We start from the raw sequence: 18,950 nt of genomic DNA, 5'->3' as shown, positions 1-18,950 counted from the left end.
ATGACAGGCTAAATGGACCAATATATTTAATTCTAGAACATCTCAAGCTTTTAAATGGATGTGCTAAAGTTCTAGTCTACTAAAACAGGTACAATGCTAATAGTTGGTATGCTAACATCTAGCGAGAGAGCAACCCAAGCAGGTAGGTAACAGAGAAACCAGAGCACAAAGGTATTCCAAGTTTATCTTTTAATTGAAATACTCCTCTTTTTTGATTGACAAGGATGTCATTTAGACAGACAGACGCACACGGGGTTTTTTTTTGTAAGGCAAAACAGGTGACATAGCAAACTGCTTTCCATCAAATCCGCACGTCAAATATACACGTTATATACAGTATATATCAAATGTGATTTCGCAGCTTCTTTTTTTATAAACAAGTGTATAATGTACATGATAAACAAGGTTATCACCAGAATATACTAATTTGTCTTTCTTGACTTTGTAGATGCTTGCTTTCCATAAGACGGTCTTGACGTAACATGTTGGAGTCCTCTTTGGCAAGTTTGGAACAAATTATTTTGTTCTTTATTTAAACAAAAATACAATTACATGTGGACATTTTTGTACCATTAAGTGATAATACATCTGTGTACACACATATGACACATTGACACACACACATTTACATATAATTGGTACCCTGACTTTTGAGTGACCAGACTTATGAGGGTATTTTTTTTTAGATAAGAGCCTTTTTTGTATTGGACGAGTAAACTGAGACACAGTACTAGTTGGTAGTAGTGAACTGCACAGCAGCAGCACTTTGGCATATGCTGTAGTTAAAAATGCCACGCCCACTTTAGTTAACCGTCAAACTTAACTCGAAACAGAGAATTAAATGTTGTTTTTTAACATATGTTGCCTAAGTTAAGTTTATCTTCACGCTCACAAAAATGAAAATGCTAATGGGCTAATAAAATTAGCATGAATTATACAGTGTCATAACACTTTAAGGAACAGATAAGTGTTGCAGCAACACATTGACACTGATTTAAGTGTTTTGAGATAGAGACGGTGATCACGGAACAATGGAACTCCTAAATCAAGGCACGACTTTATATTAAATGTATCATCTGGACAACATCTACGACAGTTCCCATACAGCAACAGTATACATACAGCGCAATGCCCTGGGTGATGTATCAAACTTGTACAAAATACTAATTTGATCAAATGTACACTTTACAAATGCATATTAAGAGGAGTTGTGGAAATATACAGTGAAAGAAACAAGCACCGAACCACTTTCCATGATAAATGTCTTTCATTTACAGTTCAAAACAGCACAAAATAAATAAAAAGATCATGTAAACAAGATGAGAAGTTTGACACGTTTGTCTTTGTCAAACCTTAAATGTGGCTAGCGCCGCATATAAAAAAGAAAATAGGTCGTCAAAAATAGCATGAGCACAGTTGGCTAACTATAGCACAATTCTGCTAATTTCACATACCGCAGAAAATGTTGCCTACTGCTTTATTGGTTGGCCTATTTATGCGTTGTTTATTATGTTTAGAGATGCATTTTTATTTATCCATGCATATCGATACAGTAAATAATGGCACGTTTCATAGTTGTATATCTTTGAGTAAGTTATTTTGCCATTAAAAGCCTTTCCAGTCTAGTTTGTTTTATTTTATGATGTTATTAGTGTAAAAAAAAAAGAGATATTGGCATCAAAATGCCGTTCTACTTGACGTTTCTTTTTAAGATTTTGTTTTGGGTGGAACAAACCGCTGTTCTTTCTTTTGGGAGGGCTTATATTGTCACAGAACTCGATATTCTGTAAGTATTGAATGCTCCAAAATGGTTGGCAATACAAGGAACAATGACCACAACCACCAATGACCCGCTTCACGCCAGCTAAGATGGCGCTGAAACCCTGGTCAGCCATCCCGGTTCTTGATAAAATGACCGTTGGACAGCCGTTTGCCGTTAGAGCTGATGACCTCACGAGTGCGGCTGCTGGTCCCGACCACGCATGTTAACCATTGCGTGTGTTTTCACACAGCGGTGGTCTGCTTAATGCTGTGGAAGCTGACCCGCGTTGGGGACGTGGGGATGGACATGGCTCGAGCAACTCGCACCCGCAGGGCGTGATTGTCTTGCCACCGGTGCCAGCGTTTCCTCACCGCCGAGCGAACCTGCGGCAACAAAAAAGCTTGTCGACTTAACTGCCATCAAGCATGACACAGGTAAGATCAAAAACTTCTCAGGTTAGTATGGGATATGAAATTGTGATTTGTTCGGGACCAAACCAATTTCGGAATTTATTTTTGTGCATTTTCTACACAGTCAATTTAAAATAACGTCTTTTTATAAAATAACTAAAAGGGTGGATATCAAAATAAGTTCAAACCTATTAAACAATGTATGGATGAAATAATGGATGTTAATCAATTATTGGTTGCAGCCCTAGTATTTTCTTATTAACACTAAAAATGTCATCATACAAGCACAACATGAGCATTTTTGCTCATTAGCACGCAACAATGGCAGCCAATGTTTGAATAGACACTCAGAAGCTGGTCGTTCATCTCCGCACGCTGACTGTCAGGTAGTATTTGATTAACGTCGGCAAGCTCGCAAATGCACTCAGAGACGAGACCCAATTAGAGTTTGATTGCATGAAACAACCTCATGAAAATGCATCGAGCTACGTTAGCCGCGATTGTGTCTTTCTTAATGAAAGCTACATCACACGCGATTGAGTTAAACCTGCCTCGAATAAACAAAGAAATCCTGCAGGGATTTTCCATTTGACCAAATCTTTAAATTTTTTTTGCAAATGAATAAATGAACTCACCTCCCCATTAAGGAAGCAATAGAAGACGGACACAAAGAAGCCCTGCGGAAAAACACATATCAGCACCATACGGTGTAATCACGCCGCAATTAGATCACGCTAACTAATGACACATTATTGCTCTCCACACAATGAAAGACATTTGGCAAATGGTGTGAACCCCAACGTGACACTTAGCTTTCAATAACTCCACGGTTTAGGCCATTGTTTGTGTCTGTACTTATATCTTACTAAGTTGGGTCAAAGAACCTCCTAGAAGAGTTCTTTGAGTCTTCCTCAAAGAGTACATGATTTGAAAAAATAGCCCTAGGAGAGCAATCATGCCCACATGGGCAACGTATTTGTGACAGTTGAGAGCGCAGAAAAGCATCAGGATATCGTCCTCCCCCGCCGCAAAATCCTCGCACGCACACACACGCCCGGAGGAAAAAAAAGTTTCAACGAGACCCAGTCGGCGTGAGTCACGCGGAGAACTCTGCTCCCAGAGGCGCCCGGTTTACCTGGAAGGACTGCAGGAAGGAATTGAAATAGACGAAGACGATCTGCGAGATGTCGTCCCCGCCCGGGTTGACAAAGAAGAGCATGTAGGTGATGCCCAGAAGCGGAAGCAACACCAGCGTGGCCTTCACTGCCTTTCTGCAGAGGGATCAGCAAGGCCAAAAGGAAAAAAAATCTAAAATTGATGTCACGAACACGAGAAATTGTTGGGTCGTGTAGTATCTAACGTGAAATGCTGAGTCATCCCTTCCGAGATTCGTGTGTGTGTTTGTACGGGTGAAGGAGAAGAACTGCTTAGCAAATTGTGGTCAACAGCCAATCAGTGATTTTACAATAAAGCACTCAGACAGATTGACACATGATCACATTAACGCAGCCAGCGAAAGCAAAGATGCGAGATGAAGTGTGATCTTTTCCTCTCTAAAAATAGTCCGCTGCTAACGTGTCTTTAAATGAAAATATTGCGCTTCCAGATGGCGGGCGAGTCTCCCCTGTGAGACGGACGGGCCTAATGAAGCGCGGTTAATATGAAGAATGCTTCCCGGAGCTACTCACAACACGAGATCTGATCGAAATAAACGCGCCGTCTAATGCAAGCATTAAAAGCGTTCACAGAAATTAATAGTCTTTCTAGTAAAAAAAAGGGGGGGGGGGTGAGACATCTAGAATCCCATTGACTGCGGAAACGCGTCATTCTGAAAGCCGCGTTTATGAGATATTTCTAAAGCTAGCAAAGCCTTTCAATCTTGGCATGAAAAGAAGCCAAAGAAAAAGCCCGCTCACCTGTACTGGATGGTTTCCGAGGTGGTCGACGCCCTCAGTTTAGTCATCAGTATTCTGACTATATTGAAGAGGAAAACAAAGTTTATCTAGAAAAGAAAGACAAAAAAAATCAAGTCTTTTTCAAGCAAAACTGAGAAATGATCATTCGAGGCTTTGCTCCGCCCTCATTGAAAGGCACAGGCAAATTGGTGCCGAGTGCTAATTTTCTTCCAACTTTCCGAATAATCAAACACAATAAATGTGCAGTACAGAGTCCTGGAGTGATGCTGACCAGTAGCACGAGAATGACGGGCCCTTGGTAAATGTAGTCAATGTATTTGCCGGGGTCCTTCCCAAACCAGCACCTGTAGAGGCAAGCAAGCAGTACATTTGAATGTTGTCAAGAGTTAGCTTATTTAATTAGCTGTTACGATATCCATGCAAAATTTGGTTATTGTTTTTTTTTTTTTTTTTCCATTTCCCGGTCAAGTTAAAAAAATTACTGCTATCAGGCAAATTAAATAATTCATGCACCTACTTTTCATTTTCATAATACAGCTTCCCGATGCTCCAGGCTATGATTATTGGACATGGGATACCTGAAAGGGATGGCAAATTTCCAAAAGTCAAATGACCTACTCTACAAAATTCAAGTTTATTAACATGTTCCTGTTAGAAATGAAATATGCCCACGTGCTCGTGGGTATAAAGCCAGACGTACAAAAAAAAACAATTTCCAAAACGAAGCAGACGGAGATTCTTCCAAATGACACTCCCAATTTAAAGTAATGGATGTGCTTGGCTCCTATGACTACCGAGTCATTTCCGTTTCAAGAGTTCTCTCCGTCAACTGAACATAAATGTGGGATACTTTTCCCTCGAACTCGTCCGCTTGGATCTCGAAGAACAATCTCATCAATTTGCCTGTCAGCGCTGATGAGCTAGCATCTGTCTCATCTGTTGTTTAACTCGAGCATCGCCCCATTTGCCGGACCTCGAGGCGCTTTCCCCCCTCCTCCTCCTCTCCCAATTATACAACACGCACAATGACCGTGACATAAAGACGAAGAATGTCAGGCTTCCTCTCGGGGACACGTCCAACAATGTTTACTTTTCGTATGCCCGCCGGTGAAACGCGCCGAGACAGACGTCGGTGCTCCCAAATAATAATGCGACTTGAGTGCAAACCGCCAGTGGAACAGCAAAAGGTCATGATATTTTATTTTAGTTTTTGAGTATGGTAAAATGACAACTTACACCAGCCGATGCAGAGGAAGACCCACTTGCGTAGCTTATCGGTGGAGTAGGTCATCACGATGGCTGTGTGCAGGTAGCAGCCCTCCACAAACATCCAGAAGAAGTTGGTGACCACAAAGTAGTTGTAGACGGTGGTCATCAGGCGACACCACGGCTGGCGCACGGGAATGACACAAGCGTCAGCAATCATCCAAACGGACGCAGAGTGAGCGACGCCTACCTCGTTACTCTCGTGGATGTTGTGGTCGATGAACTGCAGCAGGAACCACATGATGTTCCTCAAGATGAATGTGGTAATTAAGTTCCAGTGGATGATGTTGCGCAAACATCGTATGCTCCTACGAAGAAGAGAAATTGGATGGGTTACGTCTCACGGCTGGTCTGGGAACGCTTTGGGATTGCTGGGGAGAGAGAAGTCTGTGTTTCTACCAGATAAGCAGATGAAAATGGATGGATGAAATTTTATTTTAAGGAAACCTGATGAAAGACGGGATGCATTTTGAGCCCACGTCGAAGCAGACTTCACACAAACGCGAGCGGTTGCCATCTTTTGAAATCCCCACCGAATATTGATTATTTGCTGCCTTTAATGGCTGCCAGCTGCTCGCCGCTAACAGTGCAGCTGAGGCCCACAATGTCCGAGCAGGTGTAGTTGTGCGTTTCGAGTAGGACATGCAAAGAATCACAAAGGCTCCGCTGAAGAGGAGGAGGAGGAGGGAAACATTCATCATCTACAGCACACATGCATGAAGCACGGAGCTGCCGCAATCTATTCCTTTGACATCAGCGACCTTATGACAAGGAAGGAAGGAAGGGAGAGAATAGAAGAGGAACAATCCAGAACATCTGCTGCTCTGAGATGGCACGCATGGAGATGTTTGTGAACTATTTCTGTACTCGCCTTAAGCACAAGAAGAGGATGAAGGCCACTAATAGCGCCCCCACAGAGATGCAGTGGCCCAGGTAGTTGATGATCAGCGCTATCTTGTAATGTACAGGATACATTCTCTGAAACACAACATTCGAAACACCCCCACACATTTACATCCAGACAATATATAACCTTTTCTTCTTTTTTTTTTTATATATAGTATATATATAAAAAAAATAAAATAAATTCTGGCCACATTTCAACAGTACAGCGCCACAACCGGCTAGTGGCCATTTTGGCTAGCGAAATGCCGTTGGCAGGATGTCAAACATGCTCGCACATTTGAAAGAGCATCACGCGGACATAAAAAGCACAAAAATTGAACTAAAATAGAATAACATGAGGTTGAATAAACCTACAAGCAAAAGGAAAGCGTGTGTTTGAATCACACTCTGGCTAGGCGACAACTTGGCTAGCAATATGCTGTTGGCGGGATGTCAAACTTGCTAGCATCATGTAGCATCATTTAGATGTCGAGAGCACTTCTCATGCCAGTGCGCCAACTGAGGTTGGGTTTAGTTATTCTGCAATGTTTTCAGAAAACAAGGGAGTCTTTTGCCAAGTACCATAATCTAGACAACTATGAAAAAAAAGTAGTTTTTAGGATTTACATCAGTGTTTTTTTTTTTAACTGATATTGTGACAGTAAATTAAAGACTTTTAATTCTGATATTAATCCAACAATATCCATGTCACTCACTACTCCACATTTTTTTTCCTTTCTGCCACGCTCCTGAAAATGTGTCACTCGCCTCATCACCCAAGATTGTTATCCTCGCGCTTTTAGTACAAGGAGGGAAAATAAACGCCATTGACACACTTCAAATGTCTAAATTTGTCCGAGGAAAAATGGAGCAAGAGCCAGAAATACACCAGCGATCGTGCCGCATATCGCAGCTGGCCTTGCGCTCGTAATGCATTCGGAGACGGTTGGGAAAACAAAAGATCTCGAGTGTGTAATTGCGCGACACTAAAGACAAATGCATTTCCTTTACGTGGCGTTTTAAAAATAGAACCAAAATAAGCATTTACCTTCTCCCCCAAAATGGGCATGCAATTTGAATAATTGCTCCTTAGCGCCCATGTGCCGTTCTCCATGCATTCTCTGTATGCGCTCCCTGAAAAGAGATGACAATGCAATTATCGCAAACAAACGAGGTTCCAAGACGCGCACTTCATCGAAATGGTATTTGCAATCAGCTGCCCTGTGACATGCCGTTTGGACAAACAAAGTGTCCCGAAAGCTCAACGCCAAGGTCAAAGTTTAGCACAAAAAATCTGGAGTACGTTAAACTTGTCAGCTTGTTAAGCGAGAATAGGCCAGTCAAGCCAAAGCAATAAATGCCAGCAATGTTTTTATTGCGTAATAATTTACTCTGTTGAAACTGTAATTGTTGCAATCTTCTGCCTGAGCCTCCGTGATTTCTTGAGACAACACACAATAAGATGACTATTGATGTTGTACTTTCGAAGCTGTCATTCATTGGAGAATTTACGACAACTAGTTTGCCGTTTTTATGTTGTTCTTTTTACTCAGAGGATGAGATGATTTATCGTTCCCCTCAATCTTCTTTTCATCACAGGCTCATTGTTAAACGCCGAAAGATTTTTTTTTGTCGGCGACTATTGATGGAAGTCAAGTCAACGTCAATAAGTCATTGACGGGTATTTTCTTAGCAGCCTACAGTGCGGACGTCCCTACGCTTTTTAGTTCAACCGATCGGCTTCATGTAAAGAAATGCAAAAAAACAAATCAAAATGGCTACACAGAAATCGGGAATTTCGAATTTGCAGCATCAATGTGCTGTAACCAAAAGGTCTTAAGACCCCGCCCCAACCAGTTGCAATTCAACTGCACATTCAAGCTGCCACTTGACAAAAAAAAAAACTCACACAAAAGTCATCCTTGAAGTCGTCGAGAGGTAATTTTAGAGTCGGGTTTTGCTTCCCCCGACTTGTCTGCTTCTGCGGGCGACGATGGCACCGCATTTGTGTGAGCAAGCAGAGATGGTGTTGAAACACAAGTACGGGGTGGGAGGGTGCGAGCTCTTCCACTGACGCACGGCTAATTCCCTGACACTGGTGCAAGAGAAATGCATTTCTAACCATCTGCACACCACGCATGAAAAAGCAGTAACTCCAGCTTTTTTATTCTTTTGGCATGAATTTGCTCCAGGCATTCTTAATGTAGCTAGCTAGTAGCCGGCTAGCTCGTAGCACCGCCCCTCTACCACTCGAGTTTTCCGTCTTGAAGCTGCTATCCCAATTTGAACTTCAAATCGAAATAAGAAATAGAACCAATCAGAAAGTTTCTCACTTTCGGGCTCCTCCATGTGGTGTTGGAACGTCATGCGTGTGGTTTGTGATAGTGCTCAGAATGTGACTTCTCACCAGCTATTTGACACCCAACCGCCTTCTCAATTGACAGTCGCAGGAGGTGCGTGTGACTCAGTGAATGCTGTCACGCCGACTAAACCAAAAAGCAAATGTGCGTTGCGTGTGAGCAAAATAAAAAAGTATTTGCAGAAGTGCACATAATCGGAGCTTCGCAACTGACGTGGAAATGATGTGGAAATTTGTTGACATTGTTAACCGGCCGCATAGCGCCACATTACGAGCCAGCCCAAACAGGACCCCCCCACACACACACACATACCCCGAGCGTGTATCCAAATCCCAGGTAGCCAGCCGCATGATGAAAAGGCTTTTGCCACAATAAAGTTGCATACTCAAAATGGCTCACATGCCAAAATCTAATTTAACACGCCGGGCACAGAGTGAACTAGGCCACAGTGCTGGCTTGGGTTTGATAAAGTGATTCGCTTAGGCAGCGGGGGAACTGGAGCAAGGCCAGAGTGTTACACGTGTCAGAGACCAGGTGAACACACACACACAAATCATCATATCACCATCACTCATTCATTTGTAATTTATTTTACCCAACAAATCATTTTTCTCTCATTTGTAGTTTATGGATTGTTTTTAATGAATCTATTAGCTGTAGTCTGTACTATTTTAAAGAGGCCAATAATATTTAGAATATGAATTATTACTGGCAGCTGTAAATTATGGCATCATTCAAAGTAATATATTAGAATGTTAGCTAAGCAGTTGTTGAGACTGCAGAGAAGAGGCGTACAAGGCGAGACAGATCTGCTCCATCTACGTATCTATGATATGAGATTCAAAATTGGTGGAATATTAACATCGCGAGTATATAGCTTTGAGGGATTTTCATCAGGACACGCCTACAAATGTATTCATTTTTTTAGCCTTAGAATCCATTTGAAAAGGGCCTTTCCATAATTTGGCGCTTATAAAGCCTCAAATGAAAGAAGGCCTTGATTGCAAACGGCGTCGCATCCATTTTTTTTCCCCCCCCAGTAATTAAGACTGGCCATCACATTATGAATACTGAAATGTTCCCCAAGCCTTGTGTAAGAACCTGCATTTCAGAGAAGCTCTTGGTCTTATGTTCAAGCTAAAATCACTGAACAGTCAGAAAGGAAATGTGTGACAAAAAAGTGTCTCGCTTGCCACAGCATTTTTTTTAAGGCGGTCTCCAGTTTGGATTTGTGACTATTTTTGTGCCTGTTATGCAGAATACATTTGAAACGTACCCTTTTTAAAGTACAGACTGCTTCGGAGTCTTGACTTTTGAAATAAGCCGAGAAGGTGCCACGTCTGAGTCACGTTTAATTTCTCACACCCACGTGTGCTTTTGCATTTGTTACCAAATAACACTTTGTAGAGATATCTGCGGAAGGAAGGGCCAAGGAATACAACAACTCATAACTGGATCTTCGTTCTTTCCCTTTGAGCCACAGGACATTTTGCTCGCATTTTCTTTAATTTTCCGCTGAATTAATCATGAATCTTAATGAAGAGATAAACAGGAGGTGAGTGTCTACGAAGGCGGGCAATTTGGTGCCTATCCAAATTATGGTTGCTCAGCCTTGACAGATGTCCACACTCCACTAAGTAGGACTTGTTATCATGGCGAGTAGATTCACTCTTCTGACAGGTGCTTTATATGTTAATTGTATGCATTGACTAATGAAAGTGCGTCAAGGAGGTCCTCGGTTAACATACAAATATTTACTGTAATTGAGTTTAGTTAGCACCGCGTCAGTCAGTAACAAACGACTTGAGGTTGCATCATCGCCGCAGGAAGGGTTTCCGTCGTAAAGTGAGGACGCCGTGCAGTTAAAAAACCTCCCTCTGAGCCATGTCAGGCGCTATTACCGTCCTATTCTTGAAGGCTTGGACTTCTTTCCTCTTGCATTTGAGTCTGTTAGTGCTCCGTCGGGTGTCACATGGTTGTCAGTTGCAAGCTAAAGGCAGCGTAACATCCACATGGATTTGAAAGCTTATCGTTAGATTGTCGGTTTTGAAGGTTTATTTTACGTGCGCACATTGCTGTCGGTGTAGTGAGAGCGACTCGTACGACAAGTCAAACCGACCAACAAGAGGAGAAGACGCATTCAGGTCACACACGGACGCACGATCGGGGGTCGAGCGGCTAATTGTACATCGGCAAGTGGAGATCATCTTGCAGCGCTATTTAAATGGACTGAATGGACTCCTGGATTTTAAGAGATTAGGGGCGTCGCTTCCATTGGATGGTAAAGCTATGTTCCCCCCGCCCCACAACGGCGCAAACACCCACAGTTTATAAATCGGTGAAATCTGGATTAAAAGAAATGTGTCTGAGGACAATTAAATTGCCACCCTATGCACAATGTCCAATCAAGACATGGGGTCACGTGTCAAATCAGCACTTTTTTGTTATAGTCAGTGCTCTCGTGGTCAGTTTTCCTAACATATAATCAGTCGACAGAATACAATCAGGAGACGAAAGCAAAACTGCCCTCCCGACTTGATGTTTTTCAGCAGAGCGCAATGAAAAGTTCCCTTCACTTTCGCTCAAATGAATTGTCCATGTCAAAAGCCTCGAACAGCGCTGCTTGAAACAACTGTCTTCCAAAATCTATTTCCCCTCACACGCAATCAAGGGTGAGCCTTTCACGCTTCAGCCCATGCAGCAAATCAGTCGAGGTTTTTGCAGAAAGGGGATACACGCAGAGCAACGTTGTGGAAATCCTTCCGCTCGTGCCAGGGATTAGCTAGCTGTTTCGGATGCGAGCCCAAATTCAAGAGGCAGTGACAAAAGGTCGTCTGCATCCTAATTGGATGCCGGCAGCAATTTTGAGCAGGTTAGCGGGGATAATAAAAAACCAATGAGAAGGAAAGGAACGGTTCACAAAGTTGTATCGACATCGCCGAAACCTCAAAAGCCCTGAAAATACATTTCCTCTTCTTCATCTATCAGTCTGTTCTCTACATTAGCTTGTCGCTAACTAGCTAGCAGCTATTTAGCTGCCATCCGTGAGGATTAGCGGTTTAGACAAATGGATTCATGTTTTATACTAAAAAGAGGTATAGGCTAGTATGTATGTGTTGTGTTTGAAGATTTTGAGATACAATCAAGTGAATCGGTGTACACGTACAGATAAGCAAACCGCATTGGCGCTTTAGCCCTCCCCTTCGATTAAAGTCAGAAAAAGCCCAATAACTGGATATCTTATATCTTTTAAGATTAGGATGAGGGTTAGTGTGGAGTGTTTTGCATAATTATTCCTTCCTGATCTGCTTAGAAAACGTTTTGACCGACAGTCTTAAGCATTGAAGGCATTCAATTGTTCCCATGGCAAATCCTTGGTTGTTTCATTTTGTTCTTGTGACATGAAAGGGAAGTGACCTGAAGGTAATTTAGGACTTGTGTAATGCCTTTCACACATCAGTTAACAAAAGAAAAATGACAAGGAGAAAAGTTTAGCTGTGATTACCAAAAGAGTATAAAATTAGGAGGCTAAAAAAGGTTGAGAAACACTATTAGAGTGGACAATTTGGCTTTTTTTTTTTTTTTTAATAGACCCATTAAGAGTAGTAAGCTCACATCTTGAGTTCACTTACATTTAAAAATGTAGTTAAGATAAAATTTAAAAAAAAGTCTGAAATGAATAAGTCTGTATGTTAGGAAATCTTGCCCGCATTCGGAAAATTTTACCGCGGGACGAATTTGAGAGTCGGGAGTCAGTCGCCCGGAAGTGCACGCGAAGAAGCTGAGGACAGGAAGGAAAGCGCATCCGACCATTGTCACTTCACGAGATTCAGATTAAGTTTTTTTTGCCAAGCAGCATTTCAAACATGGCCACCGTCCTGTCCCCATCAGTGCATTTTATTGAGCAATGTTATCGTTGGTTTCACGGGATTGTGTATGACAAGTGTGTTAATGGTCACTGGAAGAGACAGGCCGATGACTCATCCGCTGCTCTTTAACTCTCCGCCTTCTCTTCATGGCCTCTTGTCGCATGAGGGAATTAATACAATCTTCGCTCCTGTACGGTATGTATACATGCCGGCCGAGCATTTGCCATCAGTCGCTTTTTACCGCAATCAGTTGGTGAGAGACATGCGCCAGAGTTAAGAGACCCTGAGGGGGGGGCAAGAAGCAAACATGAAATCGCGTGTCGGGGTAATGAGAGCATACTGTACGAGCAACACATACCATCACTTTATGTCAATGTCAGACGTTCTTCAGCTTATCAAAAAATACCATTTATTTATTTGATATTTTACAATGTAGCGTCACATTTGTATCTCCGTCTTTAACATACATTTGCGTGGGAGCTTATTAATTACATTTAGTGACTATCAGTGCAATGATCACACTGTGGTGTTTGATTGATTCATGAGGGATTCATTAGGGGTAATCAGGTGCGCTACGGAATTGATCCAATCACACTTAAATGGTCTGAAAATTATTTGTTATGAATTACAAATACGGCTGTACCGTATTTTCCGGACTATAAGGCGCACCTTCAATGAATGGCCCATTTTCAAACTTTGTCCTTATATAAGGCGCACCATTAATGCATCATGTCAGATTTTTAATCCAAATCAAATCATTCTCCATTTGATCTTTTTTATATCAACTTCAGACGCAACAAATTACTTTATAATCACAAAATAATGATCCATAGTCTTTTTGATTCATGATTCATAGTCTTCAGCGGGCCACTTATGATTGATTTCATGACACAATGCTTCGGGCCAGTTTAAATTTAGGAATTTGGTCTATATATAAGGCGCACCGGACTATAAGGCGCACTGTCGGCTTTTGAGAAAATTTTAGGTTTTTAGGTGCGCCTTATAGTCCGGAAAATACGGTAGTTATCTATGTATGCCAGTGACGTATACTGACTGGGAAAAAAATGAAATGCTCTTCAAACTGTTGGTAAAATGTCGAATTAAGACTTGTTGCTATTCATATATTGGCCCCAATTTGACCCTAAGTAAATTGTGCACTAAAAGGAGGGAAAGAAATGCTTGAAATTCTGATTCCATTGGTCCCAGATTGGCTGTTAGTATCGTTGTTATGGCTTTAGATTTTATAGTTGTGCATGTTCAATAACTTTGTATCCTCCAAGCCATGTTCCCATCAAAAACGCTGTCATTTGGGTTTTGACACCAGTTTTAAATTACAAGCATCCGATTTCAGTCATTTATTGTGCCCCCTAAAATGTTGGTGAAAATTAGAATTGCATGGCCTCAGCGGTGTTCGACTTGACTTTTTCCCACATTCCCTCGTGGAGATCGCTACTCATTTCCCAACGCCAGATGTAGAAAAGTGCCGGGGCGCTTCTTCAAAGAATTGTATGCAAAATGGAATACAAGTGGAACGGGCTTACCTGCAGGCAAAAAGCTCCGCAGAGAAGCTTTAAAGCCAAGAAGGCAGCTGTGACAGCTTTAAATGGAAATAGAATAAAAAACAGAAACATCACCTCCAGTCAAAAGAAAAACAGTTTTCTTCAATATCAGGATGTATCTTTTGTTTTGCACTTTTATTTATATATTTAAATGATCATTTTTATTTGGTAGGGTGGAACACTATCAGGGTGAAGCCCCGAATTTGATACAAGGAGATTGGTGTCTGCTATAGCTGATTAAATCTCACGGGGAACTTGCTGTGCAACGGTAGGTGAAATGTTTGCAATACACACTAAGCAAGCTCACTGACCCAGTCACATAGACTGCGGGAGAATGACTTCACACAAGAGAAGCAGCCACCGGACTAAAAGCTTTTGTGTACTGAAATGTAGCAAATTGATCTAATAGTAAATGTTCAATCTTCTATTCTAGTCATGTATGTTGAGCAGTGTGACCAGGTCCTTGCTTGCATTTCTCCACAATAGTTCATTTGATGTGCTTTTAAAATAGAGTTTCACTTGACATTATTAGATAAAATATATCACATCAAATTAAGGCAAAAAGACCCCAAGTGAAAACGAAGCCTTAAGTCTAACTCAAAGCCCATTCTCACCTTATCGATACCCCAACCCTGCCACCTAACGTCGATTCAGCTCATTTTTTATTGTGAGCCACAAAAAAGGTGACTCAAGTTCACACACGGTCGTCTCTCTGCTTCACTTTCATAACAAGCCACGCGATTCTTATCGCTCATTCCAGATGTAGTGTAAAGCGACAAGCCGATATGACTCCGACATTATCAATCTTGATAAGGGAATCAATACCCGTCCCGACTCTTGGCGCCGCTGCCCATAAAGGTCCTCTGCACCACAATGAAACGAGGAGTGCGCCGCTATGGTGGCGACCATCCGGGGAAGCCATTGTAATTCAGACAATAATTAGCTCAGCCGCCGAGCGGGGAAAAAAAGCGGTTGACCGAGATACGGCTCGACTTTGCAAAGCTGACGAACGGCACATTGTTTCGCCCGAGGCCTGACGGACAAGATCACACGGTGGCAAAAAAAAATGTTTTCAAACATCTAAAAACGGCACGGTCCCAACCTTGCCCGTTTTACGCCGACTTAACCAACTATAAATACACAAAGAAGGACACGGGCCGTTTTAAAAAATGCATAAACCTCTTACAGCACTCTGCACGCACATTAATATTCATACAGGCTGCAAAACATGGACGGGAATTTCCATCCCCTTACCTGAGAGGCCATGTTCAATCTGTCAGTGCTTTCATTTTTGTCCGGTCAAAAACATCCATCCTGATAATATGAAATGTTAAGTTTGTTTCATATTTCCCATCACAAATGTGAGCTCTGGAGCGAGCCACAACTCCGTGATTGGCAATTAGGAAGCAACCCGAAGCTCCCGCTGTGGCGTCACACAAATATAGAAAAAAGATTTTTCTTTTGAAATGTTTTTATAATGCATTTCTTCTGGAAATCAATCACTGCATTGAAAAATAAATTTGCAACCGTATTGCCTTATTGTGCTGATTTCCTTGGTTTCCAGAATAGAAACGCTACAAATATGGAAAAAGGGGAGAAATGCAAATAGCTGCTGTAGTGTCAAAGAAGCAAGGGAAGGGAGGTTTTAGGTGCTCATTTGTCATCAACTCAGCCTCCTCTGCAAACCCCCAGTACAATCGGAAGCTTCTTGTTCGGAAGCTTCTTGTCTAATCACGCCATGGATGTCTCAAGATGACCAGAGAGCTCGCACTTGTGACTTGTTGTGACACGTGAATGCTTCAAACATACTAACGTCACAGCATAGAGTCGCGGGTATGACCTGCCTGCACCTGTCAAACCTTTTTATAAAAAAAAAATAAAAAAACATGTGCGTACGAGCAAACACGCCAAGCTTCTGCGCTTTCACGCTGCGGCAGCTCCAGCATGGAAATCCCCGCGAGGACTCATGTTGCCGCCATTGTTTGCACGCGCCTCCTGAAATGATAAACTAATTTAAAGAGAAGCTTTGCATAGTAAATTCACAGCCAATTAAAATGGCCTTGCGGATAGGAGAGGAGTCATTTATATTGATGGCGTTAAAGTTTGTTTTGAGGGCAGTGTTGCCCAAAATAATTAGCACTCACGTCTCCGGTTGAAGGCGACGACATCAATGAACGCATGCTGTCGAGGAGACTAGTAATTTTCTGATGTGAGATGTACAATCAATGCTGTATGTAAAAAAAAATTGAACATTTAACTGCACCTTTCAAACGTTGATTGCAGAGGTATCACGCAGAAACACACCCACGGGTGAAATGAAACAATACAGCAGGCAGATGGATGGGTGTTTGCTGCATGGCTGATTAATGGCTACATGGGAAAATGAAGCTTCATGAGCAGGGCCGGTTCTAGGAATGCACATAAGAGGGGGCAGTCAGAAATGTGAAGGGGGCATGTTCTTTTTTTTTTTTTTTTTTCTTTTTTTTTTACACATTTTTAACACTGTTAGTGTTTTCTTCACGGCAGTTGTTAGCTGTGTGTCCAGATCTCAACCTGGAGAAGTAGATTGCACTCTGTCAGGCCTCTACACTAAGACCTGTCCAGGTTGGGTGTCCCACCTGAAGATTAAAGCTTCTGCTGGTATTGCTCTTAACGTCACTGAGGCACGCAAACCCCCTGACCACAATAAGGTGGCAATCTCTCAGGGGGGCGGAACATATAATATGAATGTTATATTAACTATTATTTGAGTTGTCGTTAATCATTAGTTATATCACGGGTCATTACGACGACTTTGGTGGAGTTTTTACTGCTTCTTCCAACTCCTACCGCGCTGACTGTAACTTGACACTCTCTGGCTGCGTCTTGCCTCATTTGCAGACTCACAGTGATTGGATGTTTACGGAGGTGCGCGGAGTCCTGACAGCAGGCTGTGTGAGGACACACACTGCACCGACATGAGAGAAGAGAGGGGGCTGATTAACGTGTGTTTCTATCAGCAGGTTTTTCACTTCTAAAAGTTTGATTCGAGGGGGCAGGACATCTGTTTGAGGGGGCGTTGCCCCCTCTTCCCCCTGCGTAGAGCCGGCACTGTTCATGAACTAGTTTCACTCCTCGTATCTTTAAAGTCAGGGGAAGCGTACAAAAGAAATTCCAAGACATGAAACACACCAGGAAACAATCGAGTGGATGAAATTTTGCACAACGGTGAAAATGACCAGGCACTGGTTGGCCTTTCAAAATTGATGAAAATTGTTTTGTTTTTTTGTGATCATTGTGTTTTGTGGGTTTTGTTTTTGCGGATTTTTTTGTTTGTTTTGTTTATTTCTTTCATCCAGGACTCTTTAATTCCCCCTGACACAAGAGTCAAAACTCAAGCTTGTAAGAAAGAGTTGCCATCTCACTTTAAGTGCCTTGTCTTGTAGCATCACACATACCTCCGTGTGGAGCATCTATTTCAGTGACAGGAGGTGAGCTAACAATTGTCACCCCCCCCTGTCATATACGCTTGCATCAAACAACAGCGTGGGAAGCATGCAGAGCCTGAAACAAAAATCTGAAACTTCCTTTTTTTTCCCCTCGAGGGTTAAAACGACTTACTGTTAGTGTTGTACTTGACTCCGTTAATGTACTCGGGGCAGGGTCTCTCCACAATCCTCCCGGTGCTGCTCCGTGGCCAGCAGGTGCCAATCTCATCAATAGTGGCGTTACAGTAGAAACCTGGGAGGGATTTAAAAAAAAAAAAAAAAAAAAAAAAGCTTCCATTTGAGTTGCCAATTCCTCCTCCCCCGTCAAGAGTGTAGTGCTCCCTCTTACCATCAGTGCCCAAGAGTGAAAGTGAAGCATTTTCCCACAAAGTGTCTTGAAACGCGTCCAGCAAAGTGCAATTTAAGTCCACCAGCTCCCCGAATATGATCTGGTAGAGGGTTGCATCCATGGTCCCAGTGCATGTGGATGGTGGGGCGCGCGCGCACCGAGCGCTGAGCGAGCGAGCGAGTGAGCGAGCGGCGGTTCGCTCCCCTGACGATCGAAGCGGAGGGAGGACGCGCGCTCCTATTTGGCTGTCATCGCGGTGGCCAATCAGAAGCGCTCCCCATCACAGACAACGTAATAAACGTCAGGTGAACGCGTCCATGAAGCACAACGTCATTGAGGAGAACAGGCAGAAATGATTCGTTTGCATGGTTACCGTAAACGCATGTCCTTCATTATTTTACTGTATTATATAAACGACTAGATTTGTTGGGTTAAGCCTTTAATTATATTACCCTAAATGGAATTGCTATTTAGCACCGAATACTCTCCTGATGCGTGATGACGTCATGGGGGGGGGGGGGGGGTGGCTGTTAACTCTGGGTCATTATTCAACTTGGTAATTTGATCACGGTACGCCCCAAATAAGAGTTTGTAATTACCTTGTAGTACTAAAAGTTCTATTATAGCTTTGCAAAGTGGAACATTGCATGATCACGGGTTTACATTGTTTAACTATATTATTATTTTATTTATTTATTATTACTTGTTAATTATATTATAGTGTATTAATATGTACTACAAACTCAAGATCATCTCTGTTAGGTTATTTTCTAGTATGTGGAAACATTTGCGTCTTAACCTATAGGGCAAGGGATGAAAATTATTTTATTATTATTATTATTAGTTTTGTACCACTAATTCTTGAGAAACAGATGTGCACATGGGGAAACAACCAACCAGAAACAGAAAATAACTGCATGTACTCCCAAACACACTCAGTACAAACCCAACTTCCTGTTATCTTTTTTGATTTGTAATCGATTGTAATTCAATAAAAAGACATCAAACATGTTATCCAGCCGTAAAGTTGTTTGGCTCAGCCAAATGGGAGCCCGTACCTGCTATTTCTGGGTTAACATGAGTCGGGGCCGCAAAATCTCAACTTTG

General features: G+C 42.2%; 1 protein-coding gene across 1 annotated transcript; it reads right to left on the bottom strand.

The window, feature by feature from the left end:
* Positions 1-174: 174 nt before the first annotated feature.
* LOC119137389 (corticotropin-releasing factor receptor 2) lies at positions 175-18,031 on the bottom strand. Its single transcript, XM_037276668.1, has 12 exons — positions 17,844-18,031; positions 17,628-17,747; positions 7,288-7,373; positions 6,226-6,332; positions 5,545-5,662; positions 5,325-5,478; positions 4,606-4,666; positions 4,360-4,432; positions 4,089-4,174; positions 3,308-3,443; positions 2,808-2,849; positions 175-2,145 (listed from the first exon to the last, which is right to left on the bottom strand). The coding sequence occupies exons 1-12, from the start codon at positions 17,962-17,964 to the stop codon at positions 2,005-2,007; spliced, it is 1,245 nt and encodes a 414-aa protein (XP_037132563.1). The 5' UTR covers positions 17,965-18,031; the 3' UTR covers positions 175-2,004.
* Between the last annotated feature and the right edge of the window lie 919 nt (positions 18,032-18,950).

The sequence above is a fragment of the Syngnathus acus genome, chromosome 17, assembly GCF_901709675.1.
Source record: "Syngnathus acus chromosome 17, fSynAcu1.2, whole genome shotgun sequence".
NCBI classification, from domain to species: domain Eukaryota; kingdom Metazoa; phylum Chordata; class Actinopteri; order Syngnathiformes; family Syngnathidae; genus Syngnathus; species Syngnathus acus.
The sequence above is the reverse complement of the archived record's forward strand: the minus strand, read 5'-3'. Positions and strand labels throughout refer to the sequence as shown.